The sequence below is a fragment of the Rhipicephalus sanguineus genome, chromosome 1, assembly GCF_013339695.2.
Source record: "Rhipicephalus sanguineus isolate Rsan-2018 chromosome 1, BIME_Rsan_1.4, whole genome shotgun sequence".
Classification (NCBI taxonomy): domain Eukaryota; kingdom Metazoa; phylum Arthropoda; class Arachnida; order Ixodida; family Ixodidae; genus Rhipicephalus; species Rhipicephalus sanguineus.
In genome coordinates, this window is record NC_051176.1 from 239624053 (window position 1) to 239645608 (window position 21556).

General features: G+C 41.9%; 1 protein-coding gene across 1 annotated transcript in view; it reads right to left on the reverse strand.

Moving 5' to 3' along the window:
* Window positions 1-21556, reverse strand: part of LOC119375280 (RNA cytosine-C(5)-methyltransferase NSUN2) — a 54584-nt gene that overhangs the window by 30913 nt on the left and 2115 nt on the right. Inside the window, exons 3-8 of the mRNA XM_037645464.2 lie at window positions 21269-21363; window positions 19027-19131; window positions 17178-17283; window positions 11362-11433; window positions 6694-6915; window positions 1569-1624 (exon numbers count right to left, since the gene is read on the reverse strand). Coding sequence (XP_037501392.1) covers window positions 1569-1624; window positions 6694-6915; window positions 11362-11433; window positions 17178-17283; window positions 19027-19131; window positions 21269-21363 — 656 coding nt within the window. The remainder of the gene's footprint in view (window positions 1-1568; window positions 1625-6693; window positions 6916-11361; window positions 11434-17177; window positions 17284-19026; window positions 19132-21268; window positions 21364-21556) is intronic.

Below are 21556 nucleotides of genomic sequence, written 5' to 3' on the forward strand. Positions count from 1 at the left end.
AAATGTGTGGCCACCAGCCGGCCCCTTCAGTTTGGATCGAACTAACAGAAAAGTTTAACCATAGTAAAAAAACGGAAGTCTACTGTAAACAAGTTTTTGTAAGAACTACACAAGCAGCTAATGTAGGTTTGCCGATATTGAAAGTGGCAGTGATGGAACAGCCATCCGACTTTTTGGCGCAGATCTCAGTGCAGTCAAAAAGCCAATTTGACACGGTGTCAAACATACATCTATAAAACATGTGGTCTCGTTAGTAACTGAAATAGCCAACACATGTAGAAGAGCCGTTAATGCATATCAATAAGACTTCAAAGGTGTACAGTGCAAAAGTAACAATAGGGCCATTTATTATTTTTGTCATTATTTTTGTACTGAACACTTTCCAAGATCTCTCAAGAACTAGCCCAAACAGCCACATTGCTCAATTAATGTGGCATTTCAGATAACAATTACCTGGCTAATTTCATTATTTCTTAACAGAATCGCATTCCCTGTGAGCATATTGTGGTACAAAGCTGCTCATATAATATCAACTTATAACACGTGCTTGTACACTAGCTGTGCTTCAAGCGAACAAAAGTTACAGAAGTTACAGTAAAGATGTCCAGAGGTTTCACGTGATGAACAATGTCTCTCCTGCATCAGTGCACGCTAAATAATGGAACAGCTGTCTTAGTAACAAACATGGGAAGTGCGATGGTGCAGGCTTGCAAAAAAGGTCCTCACTAAAAGGGAATTATTAACCAACAGTTCCTAACCTTGCCATCATTCCTTCTATTTTTTTCTCCTCCTCCTAGTGAGCAGTACAGTACTCATATTACAAAGTATCCAAAGTGACACCATCAACAACCACACTAAAGAACATCTCGAAGTTGCACCCTCAACAACTATGCTAAAAGATATGCGATCGAATATTATGCGAAGTTGCTTTTTGATCTGACAAACTTCCTTGAGGAAGCTCGCCATCACAGTAGTGTGAGGAGTACATACAGAACTGCACCAAGATGGCACAAACAAGACTCCACAGAGACAAACACTGGAACTTCAACCAAAGGAAAATGCAACAAAATAATGATAACAGCAAACAGAGGATGGTTAGCATTGGTTATATGCATGGCTATGACCACCTCCATGTAGATGACAAGTGCATTTTTGGTTTTGGTTTTACTAGTAAAGCAGCTTTTATGTTTTCCTTGGAGCAATTTTTCACTAAAGTGTCATTTTGAAGCTGAATGGCACAAAGGACAGCTCTCAGCGTGATTTGGTGCAATTGTTGCATCTATTCTACTACTGAATTCGGTAACAAAGAGAGCACTTATTACATCAATAGTACCTCCACCCACCGCACCTCTTGTCACACTGGCACAGTCAACACCGACAGGGCTCCTAAGAGCCCCTAAAAGCACAGCCAAGGCATAACCACACACAAGGCAATGCTGCTTTCCTAAAGTGATCGAAATACTATAACTGACCAAACTAGGCAATGGCACATTTTTTAAACTATAAATTTAAACGTACAGCTACATTAACCTAGCCTGACAGTACATCTGCGCTATGTCAATACTCACGTGCAAGGAACATCACAGAGAATTCTGTCATATTTCAAGACCTCTTGGGTTCCATCCTAAAAATAAAGAACACGCAAAGAATAAACTAAGCACCACATACTAAGAAAAACAAGCATTTGGACGTGAAAACTGACCTTCTATCAGCCTAAGCCATTGTATTATCAAAGGAAACCTTACAATTCATACCATGAATACAGGCACAAGTACCAATGAATAAGTACATGTCACATAGTACAAAGAACCTGATAGCCACACAGTGCTCGTCAACCACATTTGCGCACACGAAGTAAGTAAAATTCAAAAACAATGAGAATACTGTAAAATTTAAATCATGAGAAGGAGGGGAAAAGTAACTTGGAGAGTTTATTCTCTCACTGCATATCTGAAGATGAGGTTTTTTAGCTGTCAATGCGCAAGAACACACACTGGATTATGACCCCCATCCATGACTACTGGGTATCAAATAAACCACATGCCTGAATGGTAAGAGCACACAGCTTTGTTTGTACTTGCCAGATGAGCCAACAACCTTTCTAACACGTTACTGTAATCTTAGAGGCAGGGTGAGCTAAGAAATTGCTGTATTAAAACCAGTAATTTGACTGGATATTTTGCCTTGCTATTTTCTCCCAGCATGCATTATTGAATAACAAACTCTCGTTCCTTTGGTGAGACTATGTAGCCATGTACCACTTAAAGGGGTACTGACACCCTTTTTCGAAGGCGAGTTTATTCTGCCATACATATCTTCTGTACGCAGAGATGGCTCTGAGCAAGCGTGAAGCTCAGCAAATGCTGATAAGATATTTTATTTTGATATAAAGTCAATTTATCCATGGCGCACCCACTGACATCGACACTAGTGTGACGTCAGGCTACAGTACAAATTCTGGTGACTTCACGCAGCAGTCTGGCTAGTTGTGATGACGTTAGGTACCCAAACTTCCAAGATGGCCGCTTGTGCGTCATCAAAACTTCCAAAATAGCAGCTTGTGCGTCCCCAACGGAGCTATGGTGCGGAGCGGCCGTAGAAACGTCACTATATATTGTGCGAGCACGTGAGGAGAAGCTCATACCGTGTTGTGACGTCAGGGTACAGTAGGAACCGAAACTAGCTTTTAAAAACATATTGTAATTACTTTTTCAGGGCGCACTCGTGCTTAGCACTACCTTTTCTAGGCTCTTGAGTACTTGACCTTTCATTTGACGCAAAAAAACGACAACTGAAAATATTCGTGTCAGTACCCCTTTAAATTAAAGTGGCAGTGTACGTGTCACCACAACCATCACAGGGAACTCGCGATAGACTGCCTCCATAATTCATCAGTGGGTAATTCCATGAGAGATCGACACAGGTCCGAAAATAGACATTTTAGATTTGACTGAGTATTTTCCATTTTGTGTATGTACCACCCAGTAGCCTGAAAGTGAACTTCGCTTTTTTATTAACTTCATAATTTTCTAGGGAAAAAATGTTGAACTTATTCAATGAGGAGCCCACTGATCGACAGCCCCCTGATGCACTGGTGATCAATCTTAGCCATTTCTGCTGCTTCTATTATTTCCCATGTTCTTTGCTCGACATGAGGGTAGAGAAATGTACACTTTTCAAATTCAGGTGTACATCCACAGCTTCAGTTGTGCGCTGCCACGTGACCCTGTAAACCACCCCAGACATTATACGATATTGCTCCCTGATGCGGTCGTTCAAGCAACGCCGGTCTGTCCCACATATCTGCTGCCACATGTAAAAAAAAACGAATAAACAGCTTCTTCGTATTCTCCAAAGCGCACACGACGCTTAGTGAAACACGTGTTTTGCTTTGGCAGTTGGGTATGCCTGTTTGCATAGGCCTGACGACTTCTTGGGTGCCGACGACCTTAACATTCACCTTCCCACCCACCTTCTTTAAGTTGTGGAAAATGGGATGAATGAAAGAGATAACTGCAAACATTTTGCCTTGATTTTGCAAAGGTTACCTGGTGCTTTGTCTGGTGGCTGTGCTACCGACACTTCTTCCCTTTTTTTATTTTACGGTGCATAACTGTAGCCACTGCCGTGATTATTTCTTGTGGGTACCCAGTAACATCAAGCCTGTTAATTTTCATGCGGAAACTTTCTTAGACCAGATGCACACAATATTTTTTTAACGCATTTGCATGACACGATTCTGCAATAGCTCTTTTGACAAGCTTTGCATGCATCTGGTCCAAAAAGTCCAAGAATTGTAGGTCTCAAGCATAGGTCGGCAAAAAATGTGGAGCTCACTCAGACTCACTCATGGAATATATTTTGCCCTTAGGGCTCACTTGGACTCAGACCCACCAAAATTTTCCTCAACTGGACTCAGACTCACTCAAAATTTTCTCAGCCAGACTCACTCGGATTAAGACTCACCTAAATATTACTCACTCAGACTCAGACTCGCGGCTCAATCTGAGTCTGAGTGAGTCCGATTGAGTTCGACTCATGAGCCGTTAGTGTATAATTACCTTTATCGATCAGGATGTCAATGCACTTAAACGCCAATATCTCACATAATCGGTGCTCTACGATATGCATTTTGATATTGCACCTTCACATACGAGTTATCAGTGACTGCAATCCAGTAAGGACAATTTTATGGAAAGATATGCCTCACACGAGATATTTTTATCAGGAACTTCCTGTGAAAATTTTTTCGGGGAGTGGGGGGGGGGGTGTCAAGGCATGCCTCTGATCAATAAATATTCAGCTGGCATATGAACGCTCTAGTGCGTTGAATTATCTGTGTGTAGAAGTGAGTATCAATGTGAGCAGTCATAAGGCTGATAGTAATGCTGAAGTGGAGTAGTAATCCCCGTAGGCCGGCATGAAAAATTTGGAGATCACTCAGACTTACTGAAGAAGTATATCTTGTGCTTAGGGCACACTCGGACTCAGACTCACCAAAATTTTCCTCAAATGGACTCACTCGGACTCAGACTGACTAAAATTTGTCTAAACCGAACTCACTCGGACTCAAACTCACCAAAATATTAATCACCCGGACTCCCACAGACTCAGACTCATGGCTCGATCTGAGTCTGAGCGAGTCGACTCACGAGTGAGTTTGCCGACCTATGGTCTCAAGGCTCGATTTAAAAGCATAAAATCAGGTATTGTAGAATGTCGCGCTTAAAACGGTCATTCCGATTTACCAAAACTGCCTTTCTTCAGCAAATATGCTTACGTTCAGACGAGTCAGAAGCTTATTCCCACTTCTTTTATTCCAATTACTCACGTTCTTATCGCCTCAGTGCATCCTCGAAAAGCTCTGACTTGTACCCACAATATTATCGCTGCAAACAAAATAATGCAACATGCTTCTTTATATTCTTTTTCCATTGTCTGCGAGGGTCAATTAACGGGATTTGAAAAAAAATCGAAGATGGGGTTTTTTAAAAATAATTTTTTAATGCAGTTAACTTTCGCCAAAATTGGAAGTTTGAGGCCAGTTATAGGAAATTGTATTTGCGATACAGCAACAATATTTAGCAAAAAAATTGGCCGCGTATCTGCGTGCTCCGCTGCAAATGCCGTGTAAAGACGATAGAGGAGGCGCTACGTGAGATGTGGACGACACCTGGCAATATGTAAGGAAACATGAGCTTGTGCAGAGGGTTTCCTTCCGCCGTGGCAGAGGGCGTTTGTCGGCGCGCATAGGCATTTTAAGCGCAGTCGCATTTTCAGTGCAGCTTATTAAGAAACTAGAGTCTTTAGAATTACCTGTCTATGTATTTTCTATCAAAGGAACACACCACCTAATACTTACCTAGTGATGTTGCGCCTCAGATATGCATAATATTTACTTTTTGATCGGCAACGTTCACAAGTATGAACAGCCGTACCAGTTCAAGATGGGTGGGCGGTAAGCAAGTGGTTCAACTTTGGCCAGGTCGCTGAATCGGGTGACAGACAGACAAACAGAAAGACAGACAGACAGACCAAAATTTCTGCGTATAAGTTCCCCAAGAAAGACTATTGTCTTTAATATTGAACACATTATGTTCTCACAGATCATCAAGTTTTGAAACACTAGCTGCATCGGCTCAGGAGAAAAAAATGGGCAAATACAGCAAGTTTTATAAAATGTCACATATTTAGATATTTTTCAAAAATTGTTTGCTGCGACCTACAAGCTTCAAACAGTGTTACTATACTCTTCATTACGCATTCATTTTGTACAAAAGATGTTTTCTTTGTAACGATAACGTTTGTGTTTTATATCGTCACGAACTTTTGAGAACGAAAGGTGATGAAATTGGTCCCTCCGCATTGAATAAGCTTGACATCTTTTCCCTTAAAATTATGAAGTTAATAAAAAAACGAGGTTCACTTTCGAGCTACTGGGTGGTATGTGCACAAAATATAAAATACTCAATCAAATTTAAAATGTCAATTTTTGGACCCGTGTCGATCTCTCGTGGAATCACCCAAGTGCTCCTCTCTGCACTGCACATTTGCGTACTTTGCAGTCCATTGTCGGGCCCCTTCTGACAACACTACACGGCCACAGTGGCCCGTGGTTGGGGACTGCTCAACAAGCTCTTTCGTGGTTGAATCACACATGTATTTTCTCACTGCATTATGTGCCATCCCTAAAGGGGTAAGTAAACTTCTCTTACTTGAGCTTTGCTTTGTTTAGTTTCAGACCAGAACAGACGAAAGGTGGGTAAAGGTTTCGGACCTCAAAGGGTTAATGGCACCGCTTGTGGTTACAATGAAGATGCAGTGCTAGCTACGAGGCTAGGGCTTGTCCCTTGCGCATGGTTTTATCGTGTGTGCCACATCTAATTTTTCTTGTCACGACTCACAAGATGAGCTAAGTGTGCTCGTACGCAGTCATTGCAAAAATGACTATGCCGCCCTTAGCTTGATAAACTACTCCATGAGAAAGTTCACTTTACGGTTGCAAAAAGGGTCTACTAAGCAATCCCCCAATTATTTGGACACTGGTGAGCTGACAGGCCATGGAGCAATCACCAATAGTGCAGGCACACATTTCAATTCTTTGACAAAGGCTAATTTCAGGTTCGAAATGACCACAGTTTCAGGAATCGAAATGACTAAAGAACCACAGGCTGTGTCACACAATAAACTCACCTCCTTAGAAAGATACATGTTCGGCATGGCAGCTGCATCATGGTTAGTAACAAGGCAGCAGGTGGAGTGGAGCCGCTTAGCTTGATGCACCAGCATGTAGCAGCGCTTGTTATCCACATCATTGGCCACCACAACTCCTTCAGGGATTGTGTTCACGTGCCCATGTAGCATCTCCATCACCTGAGCTGTTTTGGAGCCAGGAGCAGCACACATGTCCAAAACCTGCACAATGCAACCCATTCTCACTGCTTTGCAAGTGGAAAACCACTGGCCCAAAGACCATGGCTGCGAAGTTCATTGCTCCTACTATAATGGGCTTGTATAAACATGACCATATTTTCTTCAAGCATGCAGTGCAGCTAAACATGGGTCACATAAAAGAACAATGAGATACAGAACATAATTAAGCTACCAAGACACCTGAGAGAAGTGAAAAGATCTGGATGAATTTTGGATTGACAGTGTTTTATCTCCCAAACAAAACAGTGGCCATGAAATGAAACACTGCAATTCATGATGATCAGCCCACAGGAAGATCAATAAAAGAAGAGGAAGCAAGAAACAAGCAGTCTGTTTTTAATTTTCTCATATTTTTCTTCCAGCAAACTTACCATATGTGTACCTTCTAACTCACCAAATTCGCAATCCTTTTGTATAGAATACAGCTCTGAATAAAGTATGTTCACCTGACGTCCTTTAATGCACACCAATACTTGGTAAGTGAGCATTCTTGAATTCTTGCCCCACACAAATGCAGCTGTCATGACTGACAATGAAACATGCTGCAATCATGTGCTTGGAGCCATAGCACCATCGCCACTGCACTACTACCGTATACACTCAACTAAGGGCCGCTCCCCCCAACTTGGCAGTCTAAATTTAGGGGGGGGGGAGGGGATGAAAAATCGCCAGCAAACAGCAGCATCGTCGCGTCTCGTGTACAGCGCATTTCACGGGAGCTACCACATGGCAATAGCTGTCCTGCGGCTTCGTCACGCAGTGCTATGTGTGAGCTTTGGGCACGCAGCACTATATGGGAGATCTTGTCGCTTTTCTCACCGGTGCCATTGATACTTTGTGCCACTGTTCATTTTGACGACTGCCTATAGCACAACCGCTTGCGATTGTGCTATAGGCAGATATATGGCACGATTAAATAGGTTTTTCCACACATGGATCGAAAATATAACAAAAATTTCACACTTCCATCGAAGGGCCGGGCCGCACCTCATCAAAATTGCATAAAAAAAGTGCGGCCCTTACACGAGTGTATACGGTATAGTGACTCTGAACCCATCAGCAAGAAACGAAGTTGGGCAAAAAATGTAAATGCCTTAAAAGCGTTTTCTGGAAATTTCCAGCGCGCACACAGCAGACAAGGACTTGATGAAAGATGACATACAAGCGCGAATGTCACGCTTTTATGTCGTCTTTCCTCATGTCCTTGTCTGTTGTGTGCGCACTGGAAATTTCCCAACATGTATTCATACCAACTCCCCCAGCTTTCTAGTCTTAAAAGCTGTCACCTTGGAACAAAAATGTTTTTTATTGTTGGCACTGACCCTTCTCCTACAAAAACAGGGAGAAGAAAAAAAAAGAATGAAACTGTTGATATAAACTATCTGCGATGTTAGTCTAATTTGATGTGAAGCAAATGTAATGAGTAAACTTCCTTGATAGGTGGTGGTTCTTTTCGAGGCCCGATGTTGTGCGACACTACTACACCACTGCAGCACAAAGTGAGTGGCACAACACCGTGTCCCTCAACTACATTTGTTCTAGTACAAGAAATCACAAGACACTACATCAACCCCACTACACTTGCTATGTCCTTGTTCACAACATGCAAACTCGATAATACATAGGCATACTGCACTTTCTTTAAAAAACCACTACGAGACACTACATCACTTCAAGTGCTCCTTAGCCTTTCTTTTTATAGCAATAGCTGTACTCCTCCCAGTAAAAATCTGGACAGTGACTTTGTAAATGCATTTAGCCTTCAAAATCGGCCAACATCAATTTCCTCCTCTTCCTCCTCGCACGTGAGTCATCACAACGATAGACATGAGCAGTGTTGGTTTATTCTCCTCTCCCACACACCCCTCTCCATCGTTCCGCAAGAGCCGCATGCCTCGGAACCACAACTCCTGCCACGTGACTCCCTTGCCGGCAATATGAAGAGCAAAGTGGACAGCGTGTCGCTGCTTGCTGCATCTATGCATCTAGGCGCTGACGTGCAGGACACCACCGTTGTATGCTTTCCGCGGTAGTTGCTGCTATCGCTCGACAAGTTTGGTTTAACCGCATTCAACTACGGCATTTTTTTTTTCATACAAGTGACTCATGCATATGGCTGAATGAAGGAAGAAAATTTTGAGGGCTCGTTTCTTATTTTGTTTGACACAACCTTTCATTATACGTATGGTTTGAAATTTATGTTTATGTTCAAGGCTGTACACTTAGGTAATGGTTAAGATAAGGCCTTGGCTGTTAAACACATGGTCACTGGCTCAATGTTTACCACTGTTGACACTATCATTTTTTAAAAAAGTATGGGCAAATATCAATTATTAAGGCTAGACTGGGTCTAGTGTAAGTAGGCTAAGATATGCTTTGCATTTAAAATTAGAGCTGTGCGAATAGCAAAATTTTGGGTGCGAAGCGAATTCGAATATTGAAGCGTGAGTGCGAATCGAATCGAATATTTTTCGAATATTTCTAGACTATTTTTCAAATACTTCGAAGCGAAATTGCAGAAAAAGAAGTTAGAGAGGATTCCTAAGCATATGCTTATGAGATAGCAACATGAAAGCGTTTCTTTTCGCTAGGTTGATGAAGCACTGGCAGGGTCGTGTTTCATAGTTGTCTTATCAAGAATGAGGCAATGTAGAGGCCGAATTCTATTTATGTACATGATTTGGTGCAACCAAAGTGTTGCCAACAACACTTTACACATGATAGGCAAAGATGCCATTTCCTCAGCCTCTCCTCCTCTTTCAACTTCTGTGGAAGCCCAACTGATGTGGTGGCCAAGGGTGTGCTCCCTTCGAGTCTGGAGTTGCAAATCTGACTCGTAGACGTCGATATATGAGAACATCTGAAATTTTGGATGCTAAAAAGCTTCGGCTTCCGATTTTTCGGACTTCCTGCCCGAATTTCAGGTTCAAAACAGCATAAATTGAGACCCCACCTCTGCCACATCTTTCATCTCCATGTTGGAACCAGCTTTTTCTTGAGTTAGTACATTTGCGACCGCAGCGCAGCTTGAAAGGCAGCTTTGCCGCAATACGGGGGTGTAATGAGGTCAAGCATACTGAAAATCTAGGGACAACTTCCAATCGGATGTTGACTGTGTCTTGGCTAAGTTCGACCGTAACAGAGCTTGAAAGGCAGCTTTGCCGCAATACCGGGGTGTGATGAGGTGAAGCATATTAAAAATCTAGGAACCACTTCCAATCGGATGTTGACTGTCTCTTGACAAAGTTCGACAGTGACGGAGCTTGAAAGGCAGCTTTGCCGCATTACCAGGGTGTGATGAGGTGAAGCATACTGAAAATCTGAAGGGGTCACTTTCAATCAGACATTGACTGTACTTGTTTTTGGGAAGTTCGAATAGTTCGAACAGTAAAATTCCAGTGCGAATCGAATCGAATAGCAAACACTATTCGAAAAATATTCGAAATTTCGAATATTCGCACACCCCTATTTAAAATGCTAGCACTGTGAGTAAGACTCTCAGGTGCAACGTGTAAATAACTTCATCTGATCTCAAACTACCTCTAGGAGGAAACTTTAACCTTCTCGGTTGCCTGCCACACACCAATACTGCTAGTATGCACTGGAGAATGCAAAGAAGCTGCACAGAACATGGCACACGGGTCTGGTAAACTGTCAGTTAAACAGTCCCTTTCTGCTTTCTGGTGATCGTAGACACTGCGGCTGTACCATAGGCAGTGTGTGGCATGAGGGCATGTCAGTGGCGTAGCTATGGGTGTGGTTTAGGGGTTCACCCCCCCCCCCCCGAAAACTTAGAATTTTGTGTGTATATATACACGTCCACACTATAAACACACACACGAACATACATACAAGAGGGTGGTCAGACAACCGCCTCCAAGAAAAAAGAAAACGTAAATAAAAGCTACTACTGATTTTTCTTGCTGGGGCAGCAGTTATGAAAACTGACAATACGAGTAATCTGAAGTATTGATCAGCTTACCACTAATGACACTACAGTACAACGTAAGTTTACATGCTTAGGATGCAGACATGTCTACACTTCATATACGCTTCTACAGTTCATACAGCCTTTATACAGTCTGTGGCCGTTACAACAGTTTATGCATACAACAAACTTTTGGATATAACCAACCATTATTCTCGCTTAGTCAGGTCTGCTGATATTACCAATGCAACAAATTACGCTTTCAATGGGCCGGTTAACCAGGAAAACTTGTAGGAGGTTTTGTACCCTAAAATCGCTCAAATTATTTCGAAATCAGTAACATTACCCAAGCTTACTGACAATGAAGTTTGGACTTAAAATTCAAGAGAGGGAAGCTTGGCTTCCATATTTTGTTAAACTGTTAAATGATGCTATGGCACCGTGCACAGCAGCACAACGCTAGTCACTAAGCAACAATACATAATGAAAAGAGCACGAACCTTGTGGTGGGGTTGGATGTCAAGTAGAAGAGGCGGAATCATGCTTACTGCTTCTTGTCGTGTAATGTTACCCTGATGGAAGAAAAAAAAACGTTTCAATTAAATAACGGAAATGCTTCACATGTACTATAGCAAAGGTACTATCTCGGCTAAAGCTAATACAGGGTGTTTCAGCTAACTAGCACCAAGTATTTAAAAAACAAACATAGGCACTACGTGTCTCAAATTGGCGCAGTACTGTTCTGAGCCATATAGAGCACGTCAGAATATGTTTTCGAATCTACCAAGCTCTGCAATTAACAAAGATTAAGCTGCTTAATGAACTTTTTAAATGGTAACTCTAGAGAAAAATCTTCAATACAAAAGTTGTAGCGCTTGTTCAGAAACATCAAATTTTTAAATCTATGGTAAGATAACTCCCCTGCTTAATTTTTTTCTGGCCTTTCTTTAAAGCGCACAAATTTTTAAAAATACATTTTAGTGTGACTGACAGTTGGGCGTGTTGGTATAGGTTCATGATGAAACAAGCGCGATAAGTACGAAGACTCAGAAAGGACACAGGACGGAGTGCTCCGTCCTGTGTCCTTTCTGAGTCTTCGTACTTATCGCGCTTGTTTCATCATGAACATTTTAGTGCCCTCAAATGTAAGTTGAACGAATTATCAAGGGCTGTTTCACACACGGACATTGATTCAACGGGCTATTGGTGACTTCTATAGATATTAATCGACAAAAGAAGCATACCATTTCAACGACAAAAATTCTTCAATGAAAAAGCGGCAGCCACGGAGCAAATGCCATGAGACCAGACCGTAGGCAGCATATGATGCAGTGTAGCCATTCTTTCTTTTCTTTTCGCACCAATGAAGAAACACATTGGAAGGAGCAAGGGTGACAGCGTGATGAAGGACCAAGATAAAAGATTCACTCACAGATGGCAGGTGCACTTTCGTAGATCTTTTTTTTAGACGGTATGCCCCTACCATCATTTAATGCCTATTGCAGTCACTGATAGCCTGCTCAATCGACCTTCGTGCACGGAGCAGCGTTTGATAATTCACTCAACTTACACTTGAGGGCACTAAAAGTGCCGCGTATTAGGTGGCAGTCACGTGGTATTTTTTAAAATTCCCGCGGTTTAAAGAAAGGCTCGAAAAAAAGTAAGGGAGTTATCTTAGCATAGATTAAAAAATCCGACGATTCTAAAACAAGCACTGCAACTTTTATATTGAAAATTTTTTGCTAGGTTTACTACTGTAAAATCCCGAGCAAGCACCCCCTCTACGGTGAAAGATAATCGGACAAGATTTGGAGAGGGGGCCCTTGCTCGATCGGAGACAAAAATCCAAGATGGTGGCAGCAGAGCCACTAAGAATAAAGAATGCACACCCGTGCTTTTAATTAAATGCGTTATTGAATGCGCATGCATTTACTGTTTTTACTGAACTGGAGAGAATCCTCATGTGAATTTTCATGTGTTATGACAAGGAGCTTATGACAGTTCCAGCGTGTTATGTGTTAAGACAGTTCCAGCCTTGAAGAAAAGTCCACTTGTCGAAACGTCAACTTGAGCATCCACCCCCTGTTTACGGATTTTTTCATCGCAAGCTTCCATCTTCCAGTTCCTGCCATTTTTTTGGACAAGGAGGCAAGACATTCTTGAAATGTTCCGACAATTTGTGACAACTCAGAATGCAACCCCGAGGCACTACACTGTAAAAGTACTAAGAAATCATCCTGGTATCTAAAGAGTCTCTGAACTTGGGTTCCCGGTTACTGCTGCTGCAGATTTCTGTAGCAGAGAACAAGTTTAAAAAAAAATGATGCGAGGAAAGGAGGTGTGTGTGGGGGGGGGGGTGCTTGCTCAGTAATTGGCGCATATTTCAAACATCTCGAAAATGGGCGGGGGGCGCTTGCTCGGGATTTTACGGCATTCAAAAAGTTCATTAAGCAATCTTTGTTCATTACCAAGCTTGGCAGATTGGAAAAAAAAAAAAACTGATGTGCTCTGTATGGCTCAGAACAATTCTGCACTAATTGGAGAAGCATAGCGCCTATGTTTAATTTTTTAATACTTGGTGCTTGTTAGCTGAAACACCCTGTATATTATTTTTGGTCCCTAATTAAAAGGAAACATTGAAAAAGAATGTTTGTTAACAAGAATATTTCGTCTCTGGCATAAGAATTTTCATCTTCAGTTTTTTTTAAGACACTAGCACGTCTTTCAATATGATGTATGCTAAACATTAGTTATAACCTGAGATTTTCACTATGACATCCGGTCCGGATCCCGTGAGCTGCTCCTCCGTAATGTTCTTTGTCTGTCACTATGACAACACCCGTGCTTTTAATTAAATGCGTTATTGAATGCGCATGCATTTACTGTTTTTACTGAACTGGAGAGAATCCTCATGTGAATTTTCATGTGTTATGACAAGGAGCTTATGACAGTGCATCAGCAGTCTTACTAGAGCATCAGCAGTCTTACTGCGACTGCAATTACAGGAAATCTCCACAAGTGAATTTTCAACGTCGCTGTGAGATTTCATGCAAACTACAAGTGCAGTAAGAGGCCATCGTGACCCACGTGCAGTACGCTATAAGTGCAAGGGTAAGCCAGGAAGGATGGTGGCAGCCTGATGTGTGTCATCTCCTCTTGCACCCATAAGAGCAGAATATGGGAAGGGAGGAGCACTCTGCAGCAGGAAGGTGCTCTTTCAGGTAGACTTTTTCTGGCTATACCGGTCATAATTTCTGTGCTAGCTCTTAGCACACCCTATCTTGCAGGTAATCTGCGGCAGGTGCAAGGTCTCGGCAAGCTGACAATCAGTGTGCCATCTTTCCACACACAGTGTTGGATGTCGTGTTAGCTGAAAGTTTCCAAGATGCATTGAAGCAAAAAGCAAAGTATTTGCTCTCCTCTGCCTCAGCAGTTCATCATAATAGCATTGTGACAGTGAGGTCCTGCAGTCCCTGAACGATATATCATGCTTGCTTGTTTGCATGATACCATGCTTGTTAATTTAATTAAAGAGAAAATGTTTACTGTAATATACTAAGCAGCCCACAAAGCTACGAGCTCTACTTCATACGGTTGTTTATTACATTGTAATTGCTACTTACGCTCTGCCATTTGGTCCAAACTATGACTTTTAAAAACAAGCAACAAAGTAAAGCACTAGTACCTTGCTACTTCTCCAGAGGAAAACCGTAGTAAAAGCAGTAAAATTATAATTCGGAACAGTAGTGCAAAGAATCACACGGACGGTGACAGATCAAGACAGGACACAGTCTGTCCTTTTGAATCAATAAAAGTAACATTGAAAAGCCCCCCCCCCCCTTGATGTCTTTTCGAATGTTCAAATTGCTACAAATAGCTTCCCAAGCTGTACCCTCTGCGCTTATGCTGTAAGAACTGTAATTCAGTATCATGGTGCCCTCATACAAAAATCACTGCAAAATCAAAAAGATAATGAACTACCCTCTTCACAAGCATTCTAGGGCAATTAATGAAGTATTCATTAAAACAAACATAAAACTAAGGTTTGACCTAAGTGAATGCTGCACTTACTCGTGTCAGGAACGCACTTTTTCCCGAAAAACCAAAATAAAGCTGGGGTGTGCATTTATTGGGCAGGGTAAATTTTACGAAAACACTTTCGGGATGAGCAGAAAATACGGTAACGCAAAAAACAAAAAAACAAAAAAACTCGCTAGATAGCTTATCTTTTGCAGTAAATGTACGTATACACTACAGTAGACTCGCGATAATTCAAACTCTGATAATTCAAACTTTCGGTTAATTCAAACAAATCTTAAATTTTTGGTTGGCCCACTATGTTTTCACTATATTTTAAAGCTGCTTAATTCAAACTGCCTCACTGCACAAATTTGGTTAATTCAAACTTTCTGCTTGTCCATGTCTGGAAATATCTGCTGCCTTTGTTGCTTCTAGCTGAACATTCACATTTTTTCTCTTACTAACAGGTGCAAATAAAGCCTGCCTACAAAACGGCCAAACCAGCCGAACCTTGCGCACCAATAATCTCCTGCTGACCGATGAAAAAAAAAAAACTGTACGGTCTGGCCTTGATCTATCGCATGCTAAACATTTTTTAAAGTCACTTCCTCTGCGGTATGCCATGCGAGAAAGCGTCTTAAGAATTAGAAGGGGTTAGCAACTCTCGTGGGGCGCAACACATTTCGTCCCTTAAAGGGACACTAAAGGCAAATAACAATTTATGTCAGAGTGAAAGCCCAATGTATGACAACTTCTAAAACGGCAATATTATCAACAGCAGTGCCCTACTTACCGAGAAATTAAGCTAAATGTATCACATGATGAGCGCCACGAGTGGGACATTTTCGAAGTAATCCCGATGACGTAGGGAAGTCGGCCTACAATAAATCACTAGTAATCAAACTAGCAGCAGTAAAAAAAAGAACATTCCGAGCATCAAAAGACGTAATAAAATGCTGTTTGTTCGTTTCCGCTTGATTCATGGAAAACAAAACCTCCGTGGCGTTGCCATGGGGAACGGCGCGCGTGGTTCAAACATGGTTCAAAGGTTCCGTTTTCGCCGAACTGTGCCTCGCCCGTCTCAGTGGTAGTTTCGGGATCGCGTACTGCCGTGCGTGTTTTGCGCGCTCGTGAAAGTCACTCTGACAGAAAGTTCGACAATATGCCGCATGCGTGTGATATTGCCGTATGCCCGAATGGTGCACAACGCCAGTGCTGCAGCAAGGAAACCGGTGTGTCCTTTCACTGGGTGCCGCGGAATGAACCCTTACGCTCGAAGTGGCTTAGTGTCATGCCATTGCGCCAGTGTGCTAAACAGTCAAAACCTCTGCGTGTGTGCTCGCTGCACTTTCGTACTGAGGATTACGAGACCAACCGCAACTTGGTGACGGCTTTGAATGTGCCCATCCGAGCAAGTCTTTGCCGCAGCGCCGTTGTTGCTACTGTGGGTCCCGCTACTTCCGCTCGGCTGCTACTAGTGTCGGCAACTGCGCAGTAAAAGCGGGCAACGTTGGGCACGGCAGCAGTGACGTATGAGAGTCGTATTTTCAGGCGGGAGATTTGAAGCGCGCTAACGCGATGCGGACCACTAAAAACGTGATTTTATTTGAAAATAAGCACTTCCTTGGCACAAAAGCAGCACTACGAGGTTTCTGGACCGCTATTTCAACAATCAACGTCGACTTAATATTTGCCTTTAGTGTCCCTTTAATTACACACCCATGCATGCCTTGTATAATAACAAAAACTAGTATTATCGCTGATGTATAAAAATTTCACTGGCAATCATGCAGAGCAGTCTATGATGTTGCTGCGGCACTGAGAAACAATAAACATTGCAGTGTTAGTTGGTGTGTTGCCCCGAGTCATATTTATGAGAACTTCTGATAATTCAAACTTCTGATAATTCAAATAAAATCCTGAGATCTCCTCAAGTTTGAATTATAGAGAGTCTACTGTATTTTCAAACAGCTTTCATTGTGACAGCAATAATATAGACCCTCCAGGCGCAATTTTGCCATTGCCGTCCCGTTCCATATAAGTCCAAGTCAATAATGTAGCCGCGCAATTATATGTTCAATGTGTGAGTGAAAGTGCGCGAGTGCTGCCAACGAACACTGCTCAAGTAGAAGTAGTAACAAGCCGTCAGTCTCTGATGCACAAAAGGCGCACAGAGATAGCCAGACGGGAGGGGGAGGGGGGGCTCGCAGGTCTAGCAGGAAACAAATGTGTACCTTAACCCAGTATATGATGACTGAAAGTATGCATGACCACAATTAAAACTGTTTCTACTTACTGTGTCTGTTTCTGATATCAGGAAACTGTGGAGTCGTGCATAAGCCTCAGATTTCCGTATCATGATGCGAGACAAATCAAGCTGCCATGCCAGTTCATTTGGATACCTATTGTACAGATATAACAGCAAATAAATAACACACAATGCAAATCAACAAAAATCAAACTGCTATAGGTCCTATATGTGGAAGGGATACACTATTCACATCCTCAGCAAATCAACATGGTAAGTGCGAGGAACTGTGCAGCCTCTGAAGATGAACTTCTACAAAGTAAAAAATCTCAATAATATTCTCCTTCCTGAAATGTTATCATTAAGTTAAGGCCTTACTGAACTGCTGCTTAATTAAAAGCAGCAGCAGTACCCTAATCCTCGATTATTCTCCTTTTTCAGAAAACATGTTCACTTCAATAATCATAAAAAAAGAAAAAGCCACTATATTGGAAGGTTTGGCCTAATTCAAACTGGCTTGCAATTTCTATAGTTGCTCGGATCCTTAGTCCTTCATGTGAATCTCCTTCAACAGCAACTGTAAAGGCTTGTCCTTTATGAAAGGGAACAAACACCCACGTGTTCCCTTACATAAAGAACTACACTGTACTTCAGTGGCTGTAAGGCAAGCCTGTGCAGCCATAAATAGTTGTTGTACAGGATAAGCTATACTACAGGGCTTTCAGAATGTTAAAGGTTGCGAAATCAGCAGTCATGGGATCTCTACATTTTGAGGCAAAGATATTGTGGCCCTGGTAGAGGTGCTGTACGTCCCCACTTGCATGTGTGGCTGATGGACAAAGCATCCTACCTATATTAAGGTGAAAGGCTTATATGCCTTATGAGAAGGGTCACATGGCAAAAAAAAAAAAAAAGCGAGCATTTAGTACAAATAAGTGACCGCACAGCTCGCATGCTAGGAGCCTCGTGGCTCCTAGCACGCGAGCTGTGAGGTCACTTTGTCATTACACTGTTCACGCGACTAAAAGATTTTTTAAAAAGCAGCATTCGCGTGACTTAGCCTGTCATATAACACCCCATGCTCCTTGGCGTGCAAGCTACATGCTCACTTCGTCTTTGTGCATTTGCGTGATTAAAAATATTTTTAACAGACATTCATGTGACTTTCACTTCATGTCTTGACGAATGCATGAAACCGACGCGATAAAGAAGGCGATTCCCTGGTGCAGCAGATGTCATGGAAAACTTCCACATAGCAGCGCAGCCCACTTGGAGAGTATAAAAAGAGCAGCGCTTGGGTGACTCGGCTTACTGATGTTTAGGGGTGTGAAAACCTTACAAAAGTGAGTTAAAGCATGACTCTGCATATTATATGATAATAATCAAAGCGAATTCAGTGAGCAGGGAATTAATTAGTGTCAGTTAGATGTCGATATAAAGTGTACAGTAAAATAACCACACCGCGTGGCTTTCCCTTCATCTTTTTTTTTTTTTGGCAAATGCATAAGGGACCCTATGATTCTTTTTTTTTTCCTCACTTTTCCATGGCATCCCTAGTGCGACCGATTTTACAGATGCTCCAACTGGAAGTTAGTAGTTCTAAGATGTGCTTAAATTGCTCACCTACCGCAAAAAAGTGAAATAAGCACAGTATGCTGCTCACACAAATAAAAGCTGTAACCCTTAATATCTGCTTCAATTTTACCTTTCCTGTCTTTATGCTATGTGCTTGCACAAGCAATACAGGCCTACGAGGGTGGTGCACAGCTTACCGCGAAAGTCGTTGTCGAAAGAGCATGTCAATCATCAACAAAGACAATACACCTGAATTCAATACGTGCTGCGAGTTCACTGCCTCCATGAAGACAAGAATTTTTGTTGAAAAGTTGACACCTACCACGTGAGGTTAGATGGCTTCCCAGCCTTTTCTTCATCTCCGCCAACGTTTAAAAGCTCTGCAAAGTACTGACTTTTGATTATGTTCAGCAAGTGTTTAGATTCCCTGAAACAGAGATGTGAGCATATGAAATATGTAAACACTCAAAATATCAATTCTGCAATGCGCATAGCACTACTAACAAACTTGCATTAGGGCTCTATGCTTTCGTGAAACACTTCCAAAACTGAACTTTTTGTAAGCAAAGGGTTCCGTGCAATGCTCTAGGTTCTTGCAACTATACTTATACTGTACCATGTGCCCTTCCTTCCATCAGTTTCTTTACTGCCACAATGCTACTAAGCGTTTGCCACTCACCCCGCCTTTTGTACCTAGCATGTGTGATGTCGGTTTTTTCTGTGACAAACTTTGAACTTTGTGATTCAACATGAGTTTGGAATTGACTGAGGGCCATGAGTTTCTACACTTTATTGTAGATATATATCTAGAAAACAAAAGCAGAGGGTGCACTACCTTGTGATGCCTCAAAACTCCCACAATGACACATGCATCCCCGAGAGCTTAAAGGGACACTAAAGAGCAAAACGATTTTTCACGTATTAGTAAACTACTGTTTCATGATACCAAAAACATCACGCTTGCCGCGAGAAGACGCTTAGTAAGCAAGAAAACGCGCAAAAAGAAAACATGGGTGGCAACGCCACCTTGAAGTTTCCGCACCATTCGCCATGACGTCACATATTTTGACGGCGCCTACTGGGGCCTACGTAGTTCCTAATCAGTAAAAATGAAGTACATTGTCCTCTGAGGGGGCCAAAGACTTACCTAACATACCAAGTCTGAGGAAATTTTGTTGAGCCAATAGTGCCAAAATACGATAAATAGACTTTGCAATCCATGACATCACGCGCAGAGGTTTCAGCGCGAAATTCGAGAATGAAACTTTGAACTTGATTCTCTACTCTATCAATGAACCTATGATGGTGAAATCAATGACATTAGAGTTCTCAGAGTACAATTTAACAATCTAAACCGATTCATTGTTTCTCTTTAGTGTCTCATTAGGTGGTTGGTGTTTTGACGAACATGCCCATCAACTCGGTTGTGTGAGAGCACGTGCCCCTTGCATCAGCGTCTTGGTGTTTGTTGCAAAATGTCTAACAACCAACCACCGAGAAAAAAGGCAGAACAGCTCAATCAATAGTTTAGGAACTCTTGGTAGCCACAAAACATGACAATCAAAAAGAAACATATAGATAAACATAAATATGCCTGAAAAGTGACGAATTAGTTTGCGGTGTTTAACATCTTAAAGCAACGCTCTGACTAAGGGACATACTGGAAGACTCAGGATTAACTTTGACCACCTAGCATTCTACATACACCCAAAGCTAAGTACATGAGCATTTCTGCATTTTGCCCTATCGAAATGTGGCCACAGTGGGTGGGAATCCAGCCGGTGACTTCAGTGAATCCAGCTGGTGAATGCAGCAAGTATACTGAGGAAGTACGAAAGGGTTAACTAAATTTTTGTAGAAAACTTAGTAGTGCTATGTAGCACAATGTACACCCAACAGCAAAAATTTATGGGATGTTGACACCACAACAAATGCGAATTTCTGCTCTATCAATGCATAATGCTTCTAATCTAGCTGGTGACTGTATGGGTTGCAATACCAACTACAAGCTGGAACATTTATTTGGAAGATTATGTTCCCAGACAAAGCGAGAATATAGCTTTCTCCAACATTTCATGTCCCACAAACTTTTGCTATTGGGTGTACCATTCATAGATTTAAAGTTCGTGGGGAAAAAAACATTCCCTTCAAAAAATTAAAATCAGTACAGCAACACGGCTAGTCTAACTTCACACTCTCATACAATATCATGTTAAATAAAGCAGCCATAATCTTGTGCTAAAGAAAATAGCTTGAGAAGGTCTGCACCACTCATTACATGTTTAAACAGCAATGATCCACAAGAAAGGTTTTACATGTGCCAAGTAGAAACATGCTCATGTGCTTGTATATAGGAGAGCTGTCAGCTACAAGTGAGAACTTCAACAATCTATCTTGTGTCCTATTTAAAGTAATTGTGATTTAATTGTAGAACAGAGCAGCACTAATTCTAGGCATCACATCAATGGCAGGTACCATTATTCAAGGTAAGGAAACTACTACAATATTTTAGAGTAATATTTGCTTGCAAAACACTAAGAGGTATAGTGAATATGGCTGCTTACGGAAGAAATCCTGTAATTCTGAATGCCACGGGCAGTCCACGTCGCAGTGCAGCCATGAAGTCATCCCATTCTTTTTCAGGTACTATATTCTGTGCCTGTTTATGGTGAAAAAAATAAAGGTGCACTCTTTAGGGACACTGAGCTAATAAATTGTAGTATATAACAAAAACAAGGGGCTTTGTGACACACTGGGACAGCACTTGGCCTCCCATTGATGATGCAGCACTCACCAGGGCCCCAAAAAAGCACCGGCCACAGTGTGCGCAAAATATCTCATTTGACTCACAA